The 18844-nt window shown below is 39.0% G+C and overlaps 1 protein-coding gene across 14 annotated transcripts in view; it reads left to right on the top strand.

The window, feature by feature from the left end:
• Positions 1-18844, top strand: part of CELF2 (CUGBP Elav-like family member 2) — a 558210-nt gene that overhangs the window by 498735 nt on the left and 40631 nt on the right. For all 14 annotated transcript variants that reach the window (XM_071803529.1, XM_071803523.1, XM_071803521.1 and 11 more), the window contains 3 exons: positions 573-652; positions 5563-5721; positions 7358-7421. In XM_071803529.1, the coding sequence (XP_071659630.1) occupies positions 573-652; positions 5563-5721; positions 7358-7421 (303 nt within the window). The remainder of the gene's footprint in view (positions 1-572; positions 653-5562; positions 5722-7357; positions 7422-18844) is intronic.

The raw sequence follows: 18844 nt of genomic DNA, 5'->3' as shown, positions 1-18844 counted from the left end.
TTTCTTAAATGTTGAGATTCCACGTACATTACTGAATTTTGTCTGAGCCTTTTCACACTCAGTCAGAGGGTACACAGTGGAGTTTTTCTCATCTTTATTTGTATGGTTGTTCTTGGTGCATCACAAAAGTACGTGATTTTATGGACTCCTTTAAATTCCCAGCTGCCAGGGCTGCCAGTCACTTGTTCACTTATTCACAATTTACCTGCACAAAGCCATAGCAAGTAATTGTTAATGCATGGCATGAATAGACTAAAGTATGCAATCCAAAGACTACATAAAAGCCTTACTTATTTCAAACCCTGTGGCAAAAAAAAAAAAGGAAAAAAGGAAAAAAAAAAAACACCTTTCTGCTCATCCATTCCCACCTAATTTTTTTCTTTCATCTATGGTCAGATTAGCAAGTCAGCACTGTCAATAAATAAACTAGAGAAGTTGTTTATTTTTATGTACTACTGAGAACAGTGTCGTCTTGTGGCCGTTCTCGTAGACTGTGTTGGTTTAACAAGCGTCCAACCCTTTTGTCTTGTTGTTTTTTGTCTTTCCTGCTCCCTGTCCCCTTGTTCCCACAGGCTGTGCGTTTGTCACATTTTCTACAAGGGCAATGGCACAGAATGCAATCAAAGCCATGCACCAGTCTCAGACCATGGAGGTACAGTACTGTATCATTTGCCCTTTCTTTGTTTTCTTTGTGCAAATGATTGCGAATGGTAAAGCCATGCTCTCCTGGACCAGATCAGACACATGACAATCACAGATTTAAACTTTTTACTGGCTCACTCTACCTCTCTTTATAAGCTTATTTTTCTTAATGACCGGAAAGCGCACAGTAAAGTTGCTGTGTGGTATCCAAACACGGCTCTGGATCCTGTTTCCAGTGGCATTCAGCAGAAAACAAAAAGGCTGTGAATACCACTCCTAAGTTATACTCAGAGTGCATCCAATGAGTAAATTACCTTGAATTTTAAAACACACACACATCCGAAGAAATATCTTAGTTTCTTTTAAATAGATTTCTAAGTGTTGAGGTTTTCGCTGCTCTGAGAAACAAAGCTCGAGAGATTTAACCTGGCCACACTGAGTTACCAGTGCATGTGTTTTTTTGCAAATAGAATCTCCTTTAAGTTAATATAATTTCTCCTTCTTCATGTAGCCAATAAAAATGCTAATGATGACAGAGCATATCAAAGTGTGGCAGTTCCTACAGAGCAGTGTTGTGCCTGGCCTCTCACAAGCAACGCTCTTTATTTCCTCCCAAACTGCCTTTACGGCCTCGTATTTTATCACGATGAGCAACACAAACCTTTAAATCTGCTCACTTAATGTGAATACAGCTGCAGGCTAACGATGAGTTCATTGGAGTGGTTATCGAATGCCACGGCTTGTCTGACAATCTCAAACCTTTTTTCAGTCTGTGATTTTTGTCATGGTCTTTCAGAATTTTGCACAAAAAACCGCACAAGTATGAAGTCTTTACTTACTCTGGATCTTCTAGCTTATCATTGGAGAGTGCATGTTAAACTGTATTATGTACACTGTATCTTTGTGTAGTGATGATTTTTCTCAGAGGTGGCATTGATGTTTTGTGCACTTGTTTCTTTTATTTTTCTTTCTTTTTCCATCAGGACCTTTCGATTTTTTTTTTATTATTATTATTTATTTTCCTCAGTGATTTTTCTTTGCAATGCTCTAGTCTCCCAAAGCATGCTGGGTGCTAAACAATCATTATTGCGTCATGTCGTTGAGCTGCTTTGTGTAACGAGCCAAGTGGGGAGACCAGGGGTGGGAGGGTGGACAGAAGAAGGAGGAGAAGACAAAAACCAAGGCAGTGCATGAAAATGTCACTAACTGTTTCCTGTATAGTATAAGTAATGATATCAGCATTGCGAAGCTATTGTCTTTCCAAACATCACGTTTGAATTTGGTTGAGCTTCTTTTATAATCGATGTGTTTTCTTTTCAGTGCAATGCATTTTTAGACCCTGAGTATACAGTTTTAGATGAGAATCTGCCAATGAGATGAGAATAATTGATATAATCTTTACTAGAAAGCTGCTGTTATACAACATATACAGTCTGACAGTATATTGTGAAAAAAAAAAAATGCCACTTTGATTCTCCAAAATAATACTTATATTTTATCTGCCATACACTGCTCCATTACTTCAAATCTATATGTTTTTCTGAGTTTGATTCCAAGAAAATGTTTATTGGTAATACTGTGCTTTACATACATTTTTCCATGTGTTTTAGTGTATTTTTCTGTCTAGGAAAATGAATTTTACACAGCTCTACTTCAAAAAAATGGTAAAATTAAATAGATAATACCTCTTATACAAATTCCCCCATTCTTCCGTTCTATGCAGTGCTCCAAAAGAGGCTGCATTTTGATGTGATAGTCCTGTTGACATTAGTTCCATAGAATAGTTACTGTTGGATCAAAATACTTCTCAACACCTTTAGAGACATCATCAATGAGATCTCCACACTGGCAAGGTGATACCAAGTATTTTACATTTTGAACATCTGGGTGTTTGTGCCAATTGAGCTTAGGCTGAGAGCCCCTTTTTTGAGAGAAGCAACAGACCCTCCAGCTCCGGGGGTGAGGGACTCAACTGAGTCTGTACCGTCTTGACATCACAAAGAAATATATGAAGGCAGCAACAGCTGCTGGGAAGAAAATGGCACTAAATGGGGTGGAGAGACCAAGTCATTGAATGAGAAGGGAACCTGCACCCTTCACATGTGCTGGGAGCTTCCTCTCGAGATAGATAATGGAAGAGCATAGAACACAAATCATTATTTAAGCAAAAAAAAAAAAATTTGCCAATAATCTTCTATTAAAAAATTGACCTGGGTTAGCTGGAGTTAACTCTCAGCCTGAAACACTGGTCCTTGGACACTTTTGTTTTGTGGGTTTTTTTGCAAACAGAAGTGAGCTGGAGTGCCAATACGTAGTACGCAATTATGTTTCAATCAAATTACTGCAGAGTATTTCTTCTGATTTCATTATTTTCAATTCTTGGGCACACATCACTCACCAACATGAATTTCCGAAGTAGACCAAGAAAGAACATAGAGGATGTTAATGTCCAGATGAACACATCTCATAGAATTCTCTTACTACTCTTTCCACCTGACTTTCTGACCTGGTTAAATCAACTGATTTTGAAAACAAAATTGCTGCTCTAAGTTTTTGCTCTTCTGTCTCATTTCTGTGGAGTTTTTTTGTTTGTTTGTTTAATGCATTCAAATGCAGCACCAATAGAAGACACTAATTTGTTATCACGGAGTAAATTTGATGCAACAATAACAACCCGTTTCTCATATAGAGCCACATGCTACATATAATTTCAGTTTTCAGAATGTTTGGTCTCTTGAAAATGATGAAGTGATGAAATATAGAGCAGACAGTGAAAAAATGAATTATAGATTCATAAATTGCAGAGATACTGTTTTTATACAATTTACTGACATTTAAGCATTCATAAATTTGATGTCAGCTGTAGTGTTGAGTGCTGAGCTGCTGAACTGAGAACTGAAACAGTATGTAATATTTCTTCCTTTGAAATTCATTCTGCTTCTTTGGAAACAGTCTTGATTCTCTTGGACATCTAGGTAGAAGGCAGTAAGTTCTTGTTGTTGTTAACGCAGTGCTGCCAAACCTCATATTAAATAGAAACTACTTGCTTTCTTTATTAGCTAAACCAGAAGAAACTCTCTCAAACCCCCCACTCCCCAGCTCCTTTTTCTTTCTTTTCTTTTTTTTTTTTTTATTTTTTTTAAGGGTCTTGTTTTTAGTATTAGTATAAAAATCACTAGAGAGGGGTAATTGTGTAACAAGCTGACTCCTTCGTAATCTTTATTTGATTGCTGGAGTGGTACATATCTCCTTTCTTCCTCACTGAAACAATGAAAGACAGTTTTACAATGAAACACACAGGAAAGGAGTTGGAGGTAGAATAATAAATCACAAGCGATGATTTTCTAAGATAATTCTAAAGGAACAGTATTGATGGGAGATCTTCATACAAGAGATGTTATTATTGTGATTTATTTCATCATTTTGCCTGTTGGTTGTGAATGTTCTTAGCATTTCTCTGGGTGTGAGGTTCTTCAGAGAAAAGGTACATGGCTGGTTTTTGTAAATAAAAGAGGACAGGATGTTTTCTGAAGATATTCACGGTGTTGAGAGAGCAGCCATGGGAAGTGTTAGGTTAAGTAGAACCCTGCTCCCCATCCCACACTATACATTTTGACTAAAGTGCTGCTCTGGTTTTTGGACCTGAGTCATCTTTCACTCCCCCCATTGTGTCCAGATTGAAGTTAGACAAGAAATTAGTATAACAAAGCATAGCGTGTGAAGGGGAGCTATTCATTGGATCCTATGAAGCTGGAAAACAGTGTGCAATGGATTGACAGTTAATATGACTCACGAAATGCTTGAATTAATTTGGCGAACTGAATCATTGCAGTATATAGTTTGCTCCTTGAAAAAATGAAGATTTGAGAGGTTAAATTATGAAAAATATTTTTGTATGTTAGCGGGCGAAAAAAAAATCAAGCGAGAGCAGCAGAGATTTCATATTAACGTCTCATTCTTTCAGTGACTTTGCCCAGGAAAACTCAGCTTGAAGTCCAAGAGAAATATCCAGCTTACCTCTAAAGTCCATCTAGTCCATGACCTCCTACTTCTTCTCAAGGGTCCCTAAGACATGGGTGAGGAGTAGGCTGCAGACCAGATCTCTAGTTCTTTCTTACAGCCTCCCTGTTTCCTAAGGGGTCTTGCAGCCCTTTCATATCATGTAACAAGAGGCTCATAGCAGCAATGAAGAAATGAGGGCAATCAGGAATGAGCTGCTGTCACCAGAACTAGTTGCTTTTGGTCTGCATCCTGCCCTTTGTTCACATCTCAAGGATGCTTGATACAAAGCGTGCCTGGGAGCAGACCAGAGGTGGGTGAATTCTCCAGCAGCATCACCCTTTGCGCTCACTTGGGGCTGGAGGTCCTTGGTACGGAAAGGACCAGTGACCCACTGATGATGGGCACTGAAGTAAATCTGTTGCCCATGGTCTATTTACGTCGGGCAGAGGAGCCAGCTGCACTGAGCGTGGCCGCACAACCAGCCCGTGGTGGCACGGCGGTGTTGGCTGTGTGGTCCCTGGCAGCAGGGAGGTTGGACACCGCTCCCTTTGGCGATGCCTTGAAAACAGACTGCAGACAAAGCATCGCATCCATCTCATCAACTGTGAAGCTTAATTAAAGAGGACTGGTACAGTTCACTGTCTCTGGCAGCAGTTTTGATAGCTGGAAAGAAAAGAGAGCCTAAGGAAAGGTACTTTATACAAAGAACTGGGAGATCAATAATTTCTCCGTAGTCTCTTTACCTAAGACGCTGAAAATCTTAGTGCTTGCCATCCTACACATGCCAATCACAAAAAGAGGGTGAGGAACCAGGTTGTGCCGTTGCTGGTGGCCCTATGAGACGTGGCTGAGCTCACGATGCGAGCGTGACTCGGTGGGATTTAACCCTTCTGTCTTTCCCAATCTGTCTAACCACAGGGCTGCTCTTCGCCAATCGTGGTGAAGTTCGCCGATACCCAAAAGGACAAGGAGCAGCGGCGTTTGCAGCAGCAGTTGGCACAGCAGATGCAACAGCTCAATACTGCCACTTGGGGAAACCTCACAGGTCTTGGAGGACTCACACCACAATATCTAGCTGTAAGTGCATTGCAGAGGCAGCAGATATATTATGCTGCATTTATTTTAGAACCATGGTAAATCAGCTATAGTAAACCCCCTGCAATAAATTGTTAAGTCCTCCAGGACAGGTAGCGTGTCATCTTCTATATAAAAAACTCTGTACGTTTATCACATGATCTAAAATTAAATAACAAGGAATAGAACTTGAATAAACATTCCAAGATTTGTCAGTGCTGTCCAAGGCAAGCATTTAAAGTTTACTTGTGCTGCAATATAAAATTTGATTCTGTTAGTTTTATTGTTCTTTTGAACGTTAGAGTCTGTTCTTTATAGCTGGAGTAAAATTTAAGCTCTTCCTTAGGGGAGGACAGAAAGGCAGCTGATAGGGGCCATATCTATATGGTGCAGCCTAAACTAGAATGTTGTGGTTCTGTCCTCTGATTTTTCCATATTTTCATTTGGAAATGGCTTTCGCTTTAATGCCTGATTCTAACAATGCTAAGCATGTGTGGTTCATACTACCTGTTGGGTAGGTATAGATCAGAGATTAGGAAAAAATTCTTCATGGAAAGGGTTGTCAGGCATTGAAACAAGCTGCCCATGGAAATGGTGGAGTCACCATCCCTGGAGGTGTTTGAAAGGTGTTTAAATGAGGTTCTTAGGGACATGGCTTAGTGCCAGGGTTAGGTTGGACTCGATGATCCTGAGGGTCTCTTCCAACTGAAATGATTCTAATGATTCTACCTTGTACAGAAAGTGAAGAAAAGCAATTTGTTTCGTATAAATTTAAAATGGTATTTTCTTTGGTCCAGCTGTAAGGTAGGAACAAATTCTAGCTGCTGCCTCTGTTGGAGAAATCTGAAATCCTCAGTCATGAGTCTTGGGTCTGGGTGGCCAAGAGAGTCTCCCTTGCAGCACAGCTGAGAGGGAGCATCTGCTTTTGGCCACACGGAAACTGAGAGGTCTCGTTGAGCAGCTTTGGGATAACTTGGGGAGCTCCTGATGATTCCAAGTTAAACAAATAGATGCATCCATATAGATGTACCATGTAGGCATATATATATACACATAATATATATGCATACAGTGCTTTGATAAAGTGATATCATTATAAACAGCTATTTACCTGGCAATTAAAAATATATATTAGTACTGAGGTAGGCTAATTAATACTGTGGCAGGCTAAATTGTTATATACAAATACCAGTCTAATGACTGTCTGTGTGCTTGATTCATGGAGATAATAAAGAAAAAACTGAATTCAAGGGGATGGGGGAGAATGGACTGTGATTGACAGAGATGAGTTATGGTAACTACTAGACTACAGAGGGTTGTAATTAGTCACGCTATGTTGGTTTAAATAGATTTAACACCTGGTTGTTAAAAAGAATAAATTGATTAATTGTTTTAAAGCAGCAATGTTATTGAGTTTCCCTTGTGTCTCTGTGTTTCTTAATAGAGATTAGACATTAATATGGATTTACAGCATTGACTCTGGGGATGTTCATTCCAACAATAGACAGAAGCAAGACACTATATAAATGTAAAGGAAAGCAGAAATACTCCAAATGTGAAATGATAGCTCATTTTAGTTTTATCTTCATTTGTTACATTAATGTCATATAGATTGCTGTGTTGTGTTGTTAATTTGCAGCTCCTGCAGCAAGCAACTTCCTCCAGTAACTTGGGTGCCTTCAGCGGCATTCAGCAAATGGCCGGTAAGTTAAAAACTATTTCCTTCTGCTCCAGCTATGGTTTATATTCTTAAGCTATTGAATTCTGTACCTCTAATAATCACAGTCGGGGGCGGGGAAGGTGTTGTGTATTAAATGTGGCAGATGTATTGGCAGGGGACAGCTCGCCGTTCAGCGTCAATAGAAACACTTTTTCCCGGCTTTCAGAAACTGAAATTAAACCCGGTGCTCCCAGGTTGTGCAAACAGTTTGTCTTGCATTAGTCACCTGCCATTTGTCCAAAGTAACCAATTGTAAATTGCAGGAGAGCTCTCAGTCCCTGCAGCTGTATCCTACCCTATGAAAAGTGTCAGTAAAGCAACAGCAGGATTGCATTCTAATTTCCAGTGAGATTTCTATGTCCTGAAAAATCAAATTAATGGCAGCCCTCAAATATTTTAATAATGGGTGGTGAGTAAAAATGTTCTGACCTTTTTAATGAAACCCAAGATTACAGGCCTACCTTCAGTATGAATTTTCAGGCTCCTTTTATAATCACGGAAAATTAACTGGGTGCCTTTTTGACTTTGGAACCCTAGTTGACAAAATTACACAACAGAAGCTTTTATGTAAAAGTATAATCTTTAGTCTGGGGGACAAAAAGAAAGAAAGAAAAGGAACAAAAAAAGGAAAAATCAAAGTGTGAGTGGATTTGAAAGCCAGCTAGTTGGAGGGTTTCTTAGTAATGAGCTGTGTGCCAGTAGTAACTGATGTGTAGTGATTAGCAAAAGGTCATTCCCACTGTGTGACCTACCATGCTGATACCCCAACTTAACATGATGCTAGAGAAGGCAGCATGTGCAGTAAATCAGAGCACAGATGCACATTATGCCTGCCGCGAGAAACTGTTAAAAAGCCTTTTTTCTTGTTATAGGGAAAGAAAAAAAGGAAGCACAGCACAAAACCCCTAAATTGCTGCATTAGTTTATTTTAATCATGAACCCACTGAATTAATGAAATACAACATCGTGCTTGCTTCATCATCACAAAATAAGGGCTAAAATATTCAGAAGTCTTTATGAACACCATTTTCTCACTCTTCTTTTAATCCTGGTCTTTTGCTTCTTCTGGTTCTGCTTTGAATGAATCCTGAAATACTTTAACAAGTAGAGATATACTGCACCATATAGCTATACCCCACAGGTATTCTTCACTCAATTGTTATATTATGCCATTATTGCAGTGACATCAGAGACTAATGTGAACCTGCTGTCTGACAATATAAATTGGCCTACAGATGACAATATCTCCGAATTATTCTCTTTTCCTCAGACCTGCTGGCAGTGCTTGCTGGTTCTATTATGTTATACTTGCAATCTAGCATTTTTTTCATCAAAAAATGTATCTTAATATGATAAACAGAACACAGCGGCTCAGTAACAGTTTTATACTTGGCAGTTTTGAAAGTGGCTTTGAGCTCAGAGATTGTGTTTAATGTTTTCATATTTGGTTAGGTCTACAAAATGAAAGAATTGAGACCACGAGGAAAAATAATGTGATATCCATTGCGTTATGCGGACCTTAGAAGTTTTGTTGCCTATTCCTCACTGTTAGTGTAGGTTCAACTTTGTCTCCAAGAACTGTGTTGAAACCAAGAATTTTAGTCAAGTAGCTTCAGGATGGGCTCTTGATCTGAGATGTGGTTTATTCTCTGAAAATCATATGGTCTAGTACAAAGTCATCTTAAGAAATCGTAGTGGCACATCACTGTTACTTGAGGGATATACCTTCTCGACTACAGATTAGATTGCTAATGTGCTCATCTATGGGATAATTTAATGACTGGTTGCTTCTCCTGGAAATTATGGGGTTTTTTTCTCTTATATTCATGTCATTAAAACAGCTTGAAGTTTACTCCTGTCTTTCCCCAAAACATGTAACTCCTAAACCTTAATGTTCGAGGTCAAATTAGTGATATCAAATGCAGCTCTACAGTAAAGTGCCAAAGACTAAGCACTATTTCATCACTAAGACTGAGAGTTCACGTTCTCTCCTCAGAAATCATGCAGAACTATGTTATGCTGTGCATCTAGTATTAAAGATTCATCCACTACGTTTTGTGAAAGCAATAGAAAATACTCCTGTGTCCGCAGCAATATCTTGCATTACCTGCTGAAGCCATCCTTGTATGATTTTAAAGACCTGGAGTTTTTAATTTAAGCTATGTACATTCATTTTACAAAAATTTATCTAACATGTATATCTGTATTGTGTCTAGCTTGCCTATTAGTGTAATATTTCAAGGTTAGGAATAAAATCTAGACACAATTGAGTAAGGTGCTAAAGAAGATCCATCATTGCAGCTTGCAAGTTCTTTGAACTTTGTGTCTGAGGGGTCCAACTTTTATCTTTGAAGTCAATCGGTGTGCTTACCATAGAATTCAGACACTAAAAGTTTGATCAAAAGCCACAGGAGCCATTAAAATTTCACTTTTACTTCCATGTCAGGGCTCTAACATCTCTTTTGTGCTAAAGTTTCAGTGAAGTCACAGTTTGCTGAATTAGGACTAAATACAGTCACGCCTGTGTCCAAAATTGGGGGCTCTTGGGATCTACAAGCATTTATTTGTACTACTAAAGCTCATGTTATCTTCATACTTGTGCTGATTTTTTTGTAGCTGGCACAGTCAGTTGGATTTAGTTTGAGAACAAGAAAACACCCTGAGACAGAAATAGTGGTTTTCTTTGAGTAACTTTCCAGTGTTTTTGAGTTAGAGAGGCGAGAATTGAAGAGGTTACTGTTATCTTCATTGTTTGGGAGCCAAGGTCTTTCTGGGCTCTCTATCTGCAACTGGGAAGGGGAACATGGATGGGACAGACTTTGACTGACATCCAGACTTGACTATTTTGCCATTTTGCAGAGGCCTCTGGGCTTTTCTGCCTTTTTGGTCTTTTTCTCTTGCTTCCTGGGATCGGCTGTTCAGGACCGAGGTCCTTTCTTCCCAGGACCTATATCTTATACTCATTATATATCTCTCTGTATATATAGAGAGATATTATTAGTTGTAGTATACTACTGTGATTTTGTGATTTTATTAAACTGGTTTGACCTTAGTCCATGACTTTCTCTCATCCCTTTAAATTCTCTCCCTGATTTGGGGGTGAGATGAGGGGCGAATGAGCAGATATCGCAGCTTTGATTGAATAACTGATTTAAACTTCAACAATAATGAACAGAAAGAATACAGCACATTCCTCGCTGCACATATGAGGAAACATTTGCCGTACAGTCCTTGCAGTATTTTTTCTTAAAGAGCAAAGACTGGTTTTCAGTGTGTAGTTTGAATATTATGCCTGAGTCTGGTTAAAGTAGTTTTTATGTGGCAAAAGCAGAGATTCTTTGACTTTTTTAAAAGAAGCAGCGGTTTTAGGCATTTCTGGTTGAAGAGAATTGGAGTTTGTTTGTTTGGCAGCTGGGGATTCAACTCACCAACATACAGGCATTAAACGCACAGAGGGCCAGCTCTAAAAGTGAATGCTGTCTTACTTTAGCAGTTTACTGGCCCTACTATATATTCATTACTTCCTTTACCCTATGTTCATAAACCATGCATGAAGTCCAACCAAATCATGAAAACTGATTTAATTAAAATTTGGTAGACATTAACATTTGAGACACAAAAAGTCGTAGTTTGCCGTTTAGCTTCCCAAGCTTTAAGGTTCCACACTTGATTCCCTAGTTTAGGTTTTTCTTGTATTTATTGAAAAATGCCATTTTCATTAAATCGTTTTATTTCAGGTGCCAAGGCAAAGAAAATAACGTAATATGTTGAGACTGGTAACAAATTTGGGAGAGCTGGTAATGCTGCCTTTGGTATTAGAGTAATCCCCTGGTGTTGATTGCAGGAGCCGAGCCTACCTTGCCAAGCTCTGCTTCACTGTCCTTTGTAAAACATGCAAGCACAAACCACCATCAAGTGTACATTTTGCAGTGAGCACTTCCTCACATTTCCTCCCCTCCTCTGCTAATGCTAATTTAAAGGCAATGCTTTCTCTCACATGCCTCTCAAGCCTCAGCGTCTAGCCTGAGCTTTGTCTTTGGGGAAGGCTAATAATGTAGATGAATTACATTATGTGATTTGATTGTATTACTTTAAAAAGACAATGCAAGCTACATTAAGCACTAGCAACCTTTCAAGCAAAAAAGATTGCTCCTTCAAATATATACAAATTACATGGAAATCTTAGTTCAAAGGAGATTGATGTTGCTTGAGTGTTTGCATTGAATTTGGCTGGTGCTGGGTCAGGTCTTAAAAGCTGCAGTTATTTAAGCCAACCTGCCTGTTTTAAGAAGAACCTGGAAAGCACTACACAGGCAGTATAAACAGGGAGGTTTTGTATGACTGCAGAAAATTGAAATGTTCAAAAACATAGGATCTATGAAGTTTTCCTATTTGCTAATGTAAAATGTTTTGGCAGGAATAAATATCTGCTCATACAGAACTATTTCTATGTATGTGACCACTCAGGACATGTAAACATGTATAGTTCTCATAAAAGACACAAAGGGACTCTCTTAATTTCATTGAACAGACAGTGTATTTTGCATTCTGAAATCATGCAGGGGATGAAACCATGCTTTTGTCTTTTCTGGCTTTTGCTTTGAGATCCCTAAACCCTCTACAGCTGGGACTTTTTATATTTTTCCAATGTATGTTTTTTTTTCCAGTCCTTTCCAAACTCTCTCACAGTTTGGTTGCGTTTTGGGTTGAACTTCTGGCCCTTTCTGAGCCCTGTTGAAGCCATTTCACCCTTCTTCTGTTACTCAAGCCAGATTTCCTCCCGTTGCAGAGTCTGTAGGAGCAGATGGGTGAGAGAAACTCTGTGAGGTTCTGCTTTCTGAATATTTCCCTCTAGTTGTTGGATTGGCTCGGTAGATCTGGAGGGACCGGTTGGAAGCCAGGACCATCTGCACAGAAGCTCAATACTTTTGCATTGGCCCAAGGATCCTTTGTATCTCTGACTCTTTGGTGGCCTCATTCCAGCAGAGCCATACTGAAGGAGGGCTTCTCCTGCTCTGACCTCTTTAGGGATATCATATTAAAAGTAAAGGTCACTGAGAAACTGTTTCTAGCTCAAGGGAGATAACTGTTTCTTGAAGATAACTGCCAGTTTTGAAAGTGTTGACATCAGGGACTAAAAGCATTGAGTTTTTGTAGTAGTAATTCCGTTGAAAGTCCTACTTAATTGAACCCATACAATTAGGTTTGGTTGATATATATATTTTTTTAAGCTAATAAATTAAACAACTCCATTTAGCATTTTTTGGAGAGGCAGAGTTTGAAGCAAGTGAGGCTGCTCTCAATCCACACATCGCTCCTGCTCACAGGAGAAGGAGAGGCACCTTGAGAGGAAAAATAATGCTTGGCAGTTTATGAGATGTGCTTATTCAGGTGGTAAAAGGGCACAATATGGAATTTTGGCCAAGCCTGGGCACAAAATCTGTAGCCTTGCCTGGGCCTTCCATAGGCAGTGAAAGGAAGGAGAGGAGCTATTTAATGCCTTGGTTCCTCTGGGAGTGGAATTCATCCCACTGAACCCCAGCAGTTTGGAAATTAAATGTCCAATGCCCCTGCGGTGTCAACAAGGAGTCACTCACAGGCTGCGATCCATCCTACCAAGGGTAGGTCTATTTTAGGATCAGATGAATCATCCACTCACTCTCCTTCGACTATACAAAAGCCTGATTAAATAACTTTTATTCAGATAAAGTTAGATCAGATGAATCCTTCCCACTAGGCCTGGGAAAGTTTCAATTGAGAAAAGTGCATTTCTTGCCAGGATGTGTTTAGCGCACGTATAACCTGAAAACATGCTGAAATCCTATATAAATCAATCAGTACCTCCAACTTTCAGTTGGATTCAAGCACGTACTCTTAAAAAACAGAGCAGAACCAAATGTGCGCTTAAAAGTTGTTTTAAGGGCTTTGCTAGATAAGACACTAAAAAGTCACGGTACCTTTAGCGCTGATCAGATAAGCAGCTTTTCTAAAGGTAGATACAGACTATATGTGGTTTGATGGAAGTAACTCTCAGGTCTCCTGTCTATTTTGATTATTAAAATATTGTTGGAATAACATCATAGTCTTTCATAAACAGCCTTTCCCCCATTTTTAACATCAGCATCTGGAATGGCTGATGTCAGAGTTGCTTTTTGGCCTGGAGATGATAAATTTTACCTTAATCCACAGTTTTTAAGGTACTGTCAGGATTTAATTCAAAAGGAATAAATCCTAATAATTGGGAAGGGTAAAATTTTCAAAGAAAAAGAAGCCCATTTATTGGGAACTGCTTATGAACTATCCAGATTTGTCTCTGATAATCACCACTGACTTTGAAATTCTCCACGTCACTAAAATGTAGCTGGTGCCTTCTTTTATTAGGAGTTTGTTCAGCAAACAAATCACAACTATTTCCTAATATGATTTTATTATTGTTTTGGAAACCCAAGAGCTGATGATGCCTAAGAAGTCTTCAGGAACGGCTCATGACTCTATTGCCTCCTCTACATATACCTAGTAATTCTGAATTTACAGTTATCACAGGAGAAAAACTGTGGTGACTGAAATGAGGCAAATTGCTTCATTGTATTAAAGTTCGTGACGGAGGCAGCACAAGAAGTTGTAAAATGTAAATCTCCTGCTCTCAAATTTCCCCGTGTTTTCACAGAACTGCATCTGTGACTGTGCAGCGCTACAAAAATTTCCTGCGAATGTGCTAATAGGCCTTATGAGAATGTTCTATCACCACCCATCTGTCACTTTTTAACAGGCCTGATTGGCAAGCACTTGTAACAACTGACATCTGTTCTCGCTTATTGATATGTAGATTTATGGTAATTGCCGTGAACAATAAGACACAAAATTACCTAAGGTGAACGTTAAATTAAATTTTCATGCCCCTATCCTTATAAATAATTTTTTTTAAAATCTAAAGTTTCAAGCAAGGCATACTGTGCATCTGTTTTGTACATAAATTAATTGTTTTTTTAATCTGCCAAGTAACAAAATGAAAGTTGAATTTCCTTGCAATCTTGAATATTTGCCAAGCTGATAGCACATTGGTAAATACATGTTATTAAAAACAGAATCAAACTGTATTGTGATTCTGGGTTTTTTTTAATCATTTCCCTTTAATTCCCAACATCGTCTCCATCATGAAGATCAAGAGTTATTCCTTACCCTGAAGTTTTTTTCCCCCTACAGGGGGATTTTCATTTTTCATGTGCAGCTCTGCCTGTGAGGCTGTTCTTCAACGTTAAGCAATTTGCATTTCTTCAGAGAGAGGCGCGTTTGCTGAGTGAGCAGCGCTTTCAAATAAAAACGATCTACTCATTTGTGGTCCAGCTCTGTTGCGGGATTTGGGACTGTTTTGAACAAGCTGCAGGATGTGAAATGTGTGAAGACAGTGTGTGAAAGGGGAGAGAATAAGAGAGGAGATTAGTCCCATAGAACTGTACTTTGGCTGAAGTTCAATTGAACCAAAAATATGCATTTGAAAGCAAAATACTCACTGGGTCTGTGACTTGAGAGCATTTGATTTCCTCCTCCAAGTTTGCCCTAGCAAGTGAGACATTGGCACCCTTGACAAGTTGGTGGGAGAAACCAATAAAGAGAGAGGAAAGATGGTGAAATGCCTGGGGAGTGTGAAAAAGTGATGACAGAATTTACCTTTTATATGTTTGAAAAGACAGTGGATCTTAAAGAAAATTCATATGAAGTGATAAACCTGTTGAAACGACCAGGTCTGAACTGTGCTGGATGGCGGTGTGTGCCTTGGTGACAATCACATTTGGGTGGCCAATTCAACAGTGTTCTTTGCCATCCTTCTCTTACACATGTGTGACAGCAGCAAGGAGTCTTTTTTTCCTGCAATCACTGAAGCTGACACCCGGTAACATCTGCAGAGCTGGTTTGTGGCCAGTGTCTTTTAGTCACCTCTACAGTAAAACAGACTGGGTGGGGAGATGACTCCATCACTGCGTAGCATTTGCTTCTCAGTCGTTTTTTTTGGCATTCAAACTCTTTTGTCAAGTTGATGGGTTCCTCTTGCGCTTCCACAGGAAATGTCCCACTATTAAAAAATGTTTTTGTGGGATGAGGCAATGCTGGAATTATTTTGCATCCCCACAAGCACAACAGTGGTTCGTGAGCCCGGAGAGAGCAGTTGTTTGTTCTGCTGCCTGGTGACCTTGTCTTGGCTGCTGAGCTTTTCCTTGAGCGCGGAATAATGTCTGTGCTGCCTTCCAGCCGCACAGCCCACTGTGCCCACAGCCTTCTGCAGCCTTGCATGCATGAGCGAAGCTGTGAACATCAAATGCAAGAGAAAAAGTAGTATTAAATTGCTTCAAAATCCGTTTGCATCTAAACTGAGGTTTGGAGAAAAGTCCTTGCGTTTTCCAGAAGCATGTGGGATTTCCTCTAGGTTAAGCTATTTTGCAGTCTCTCCTCTGGTAGCGTTCTGGTTTTTGCTATTATTTAACCCTGCCATGTGTCCTGTTTAAAAGTCCAAAGTGGAAACCTCCTCATAGAGGACAGATAAGCTGATTATGATGATCCTTCTGATGAATAACTAACCAGTGGGTGACAGAAAACCATGCTGCTGTGGTGAAGAGCAACCTACCGCTTTCCCAAATCTCTCTTGTAGAGTGACACAAAATACAGCCTCAGTGAAGAAGAGCAATGTTTGGTGGACATTCTTTGCTGATTTACTTTTTATGAAAGAGGAAGGTAAACAACACTTGAGGACCAAATATCAGTTCAGGATGAAAATGGATTCCGTACCTCATTTTGAGAACCACTGTCTACTCTGTTTGCAAAGAGCTGGACCCCAGCTTTAGTCTTCTCCATCCCTTGCTTGAAATAAACTGCACAATCCTACTGCCAAAGAAAGGATTTTTTAATGAAAAAAAAATACACCTGAGGCAAGCAAGCAGGTCAAACAAGAAATTAAAAATTTATATGTATATATGCATGCGTATCTGAATTTCTATCTGAATTGTACTTTTTGACTGAAAAGTTCTCAAGTTGAACCAGAGATAGGATTTGAAAACTGTGATGAGTTTTCTTGCTGTCTTGGTTTCAGAAATGTATTTGTTAATATGATGCTGTTTCTAAAACTTAGTTTTAGACTGAGAGTAAAAATAAAAGGTTCTTTACATATTCAGTCAACTTTTCCCGCTTTAGAGGATGACCTTATTCAAGATTTGAGATGTTTTGAGCAGTTTTCTTCTATTCATTTGGGTATCTAATACCTAATACTATAGTATTTATAAAATGACCATTTAATTAAGGTACAGTTTTGCCATTTTAGAGTTATCTTTGTATTCTAAGCACTTAAGCTTTGTGAGAGCTAGTTTAGAAGACTGAACAAATTGTAACAATGACCCATGATCACTTGATGTAGTAGTTAGACATTATTGTCTACGTTAATAATGACTTGTGATTATGGCACCTTTATTGCACCTTGCAAATAATTTGAGTTGGTAGGGTTGGAGAAAAACCTTATTTCTTAAGATGGTCATTAGCCTCCAAAAGAAGCCTGAAAGAGCTCTTTTGATCATGTAATTCCTCCAAGTGTGTGGTGCAGATTCCAGACTACAATGTGGTGCTTTCTTGGATCAACTGAAACCTTACTCTTAACGTGTTGTCGTATCGCATTTTCAAAAGCACCAACATCTGAGCTGAATTTGGTCATTTGACTAAGCCACAGAAGTCAGAACTTCAGCCAAGCTAGGTGGTCACCTGAGATCTGACCTGCCTGTTGGAACATGCTGTATTTAAATTTGGGGGGTTATTCACAAATAGATGCTTATATCAAGGTTTATCTCACAGTTCCTAATGCTGGGACAGTAAGAATATATCTTTATGGGGCTCATTGGTTGTACCAACCTCAGTCTGCAACATATGTGGTTGAAAGTAATATCACTGTCAGTTACTGTAGGAGTTCTCAGTTCCTAGAAAATGCGTCTCCATTGCATTTTTTTCCTTCTCAAACACACTTACAAAGCACAACCTTTAACCTCCTTTTTTTTTTTTTTTTCATCTTCTTTAAGTTGATATTAAGTTCCTCTCATTTGAGAAACAAAGTGTGCAGGGAGAAGTAATACTTCTTGTTAGACAAAGTAACGTGCAGAAAAAATTGGACAAGTTTCCAGGCACTCAAGCTCTTCTTTGGGTGTTCCCCAAAACTCATGCAGTCTTCCCAGTGCTATCACTTGGTCTATAAAAAGTATTTCTCTTCCTACCACCCAATCTTTTGTGTGTATTTATATTATCAGGACTACAAGAATGTAATAAAGCTCTTTTAGTATTTTGGTCTCATTCACTTTGTAAACTCTATTGAGGGCTCAAGCAGCATACGCAGATCACCCTTGTGTCCAGACCAAAAAGGATGATCCCTCACTGCCGTCCAAACAATCTCTCTCACATCTGTTCGTAGATATCCAGTCTGAACATTGCCCCTGTGGGCAGTCGTATCTTATTCAGAGGACCCTGAGAAGGATCCAGTCTGTTTAATGGTAACACTTAATTTGTGTCTTCAGTTTAGTGTCTTACTGAAGCTGTTCACCGTAGATTAAGTAAGTGCTTAAGTACTTTGTCTAGTCTAAGGTAAAAAGTAGGTACTTTTGAAGGCATCTGTAGAGGTAGACTTCTGTCCCTCTGATTTAAGTCAAATGAATGCCATTTTCTGTTTCTTAATAATCTTTTTTTTTCCATTTCACATAAATTTTATTTATTGTTTGTCCTTTTTTAATTGCCATCTTAATTAAAGCCTTTGCAATTTAAATGCATTCATTAGTTCAAAGTTCTCATTGAAATGCAAGTATACCTCCTGACATCTTCTAAAATGATGAAGTTACAGATGACTGAGTACACAGTCCAGTGCTTATGACCCACAAGTCCCTCCCTCAGTGATGGTTCTGTGATCAGACTGATACTAATTTGATATTCTTAGTTCATATGTGGTTTTAGAAATGAAACATCAAAAGGGAGATCAGCACGATTATTTGCCACTGCACAGCATAGCCTTAGTACCTACATTCAGAGGAGACACACAAAATAAATTGTATTCATCTCAATTATATGACCCTGTCCTGAATGTGTTTTAAACGTTAGTTATCTTCTTTACACCCCCTGTTGTGTCAGGAAATAATATTGCACCTGGGCTTCACACGGGGTTTAAATGACTTTTAATTCTACACTTCCCTTATAGAAGAGACACAAACCAGGTTTAATTTTCCTAAACTGTAGGCTGGTGCCTTTGTTGTGTTCTCTCAACTCCGAGGTAGAGAGGTGAGAGATGCTATTCAGGGTGGTTAGCAGATTATAGATGTCTTGAGAAGGAAAAGAAGAACTGAAGGTACATCCAAATCTCTGTGTCCATTGAAAATAGTTTACTTTTTTCCT

The sequence above is a fragment of the Patagioenas fasciata genome, chromosome 1 (assembly GCF_037038585.1).
Source record: "Patagioenas fasciata isolate bPatFas1 chromosome 1, bPatFas1.hap1, whole genome shotgun sequence".
NCBI lineage: Eukaryota > Metazoa > Chordata > Aves > Columbiformes > Columbidae > Patagioenas > Patagioenas fasciata.
Note: the sequence above shows the minus strand (reverse complement) of the source record. Positions and strands in the feature narration are given on the sequence as shown.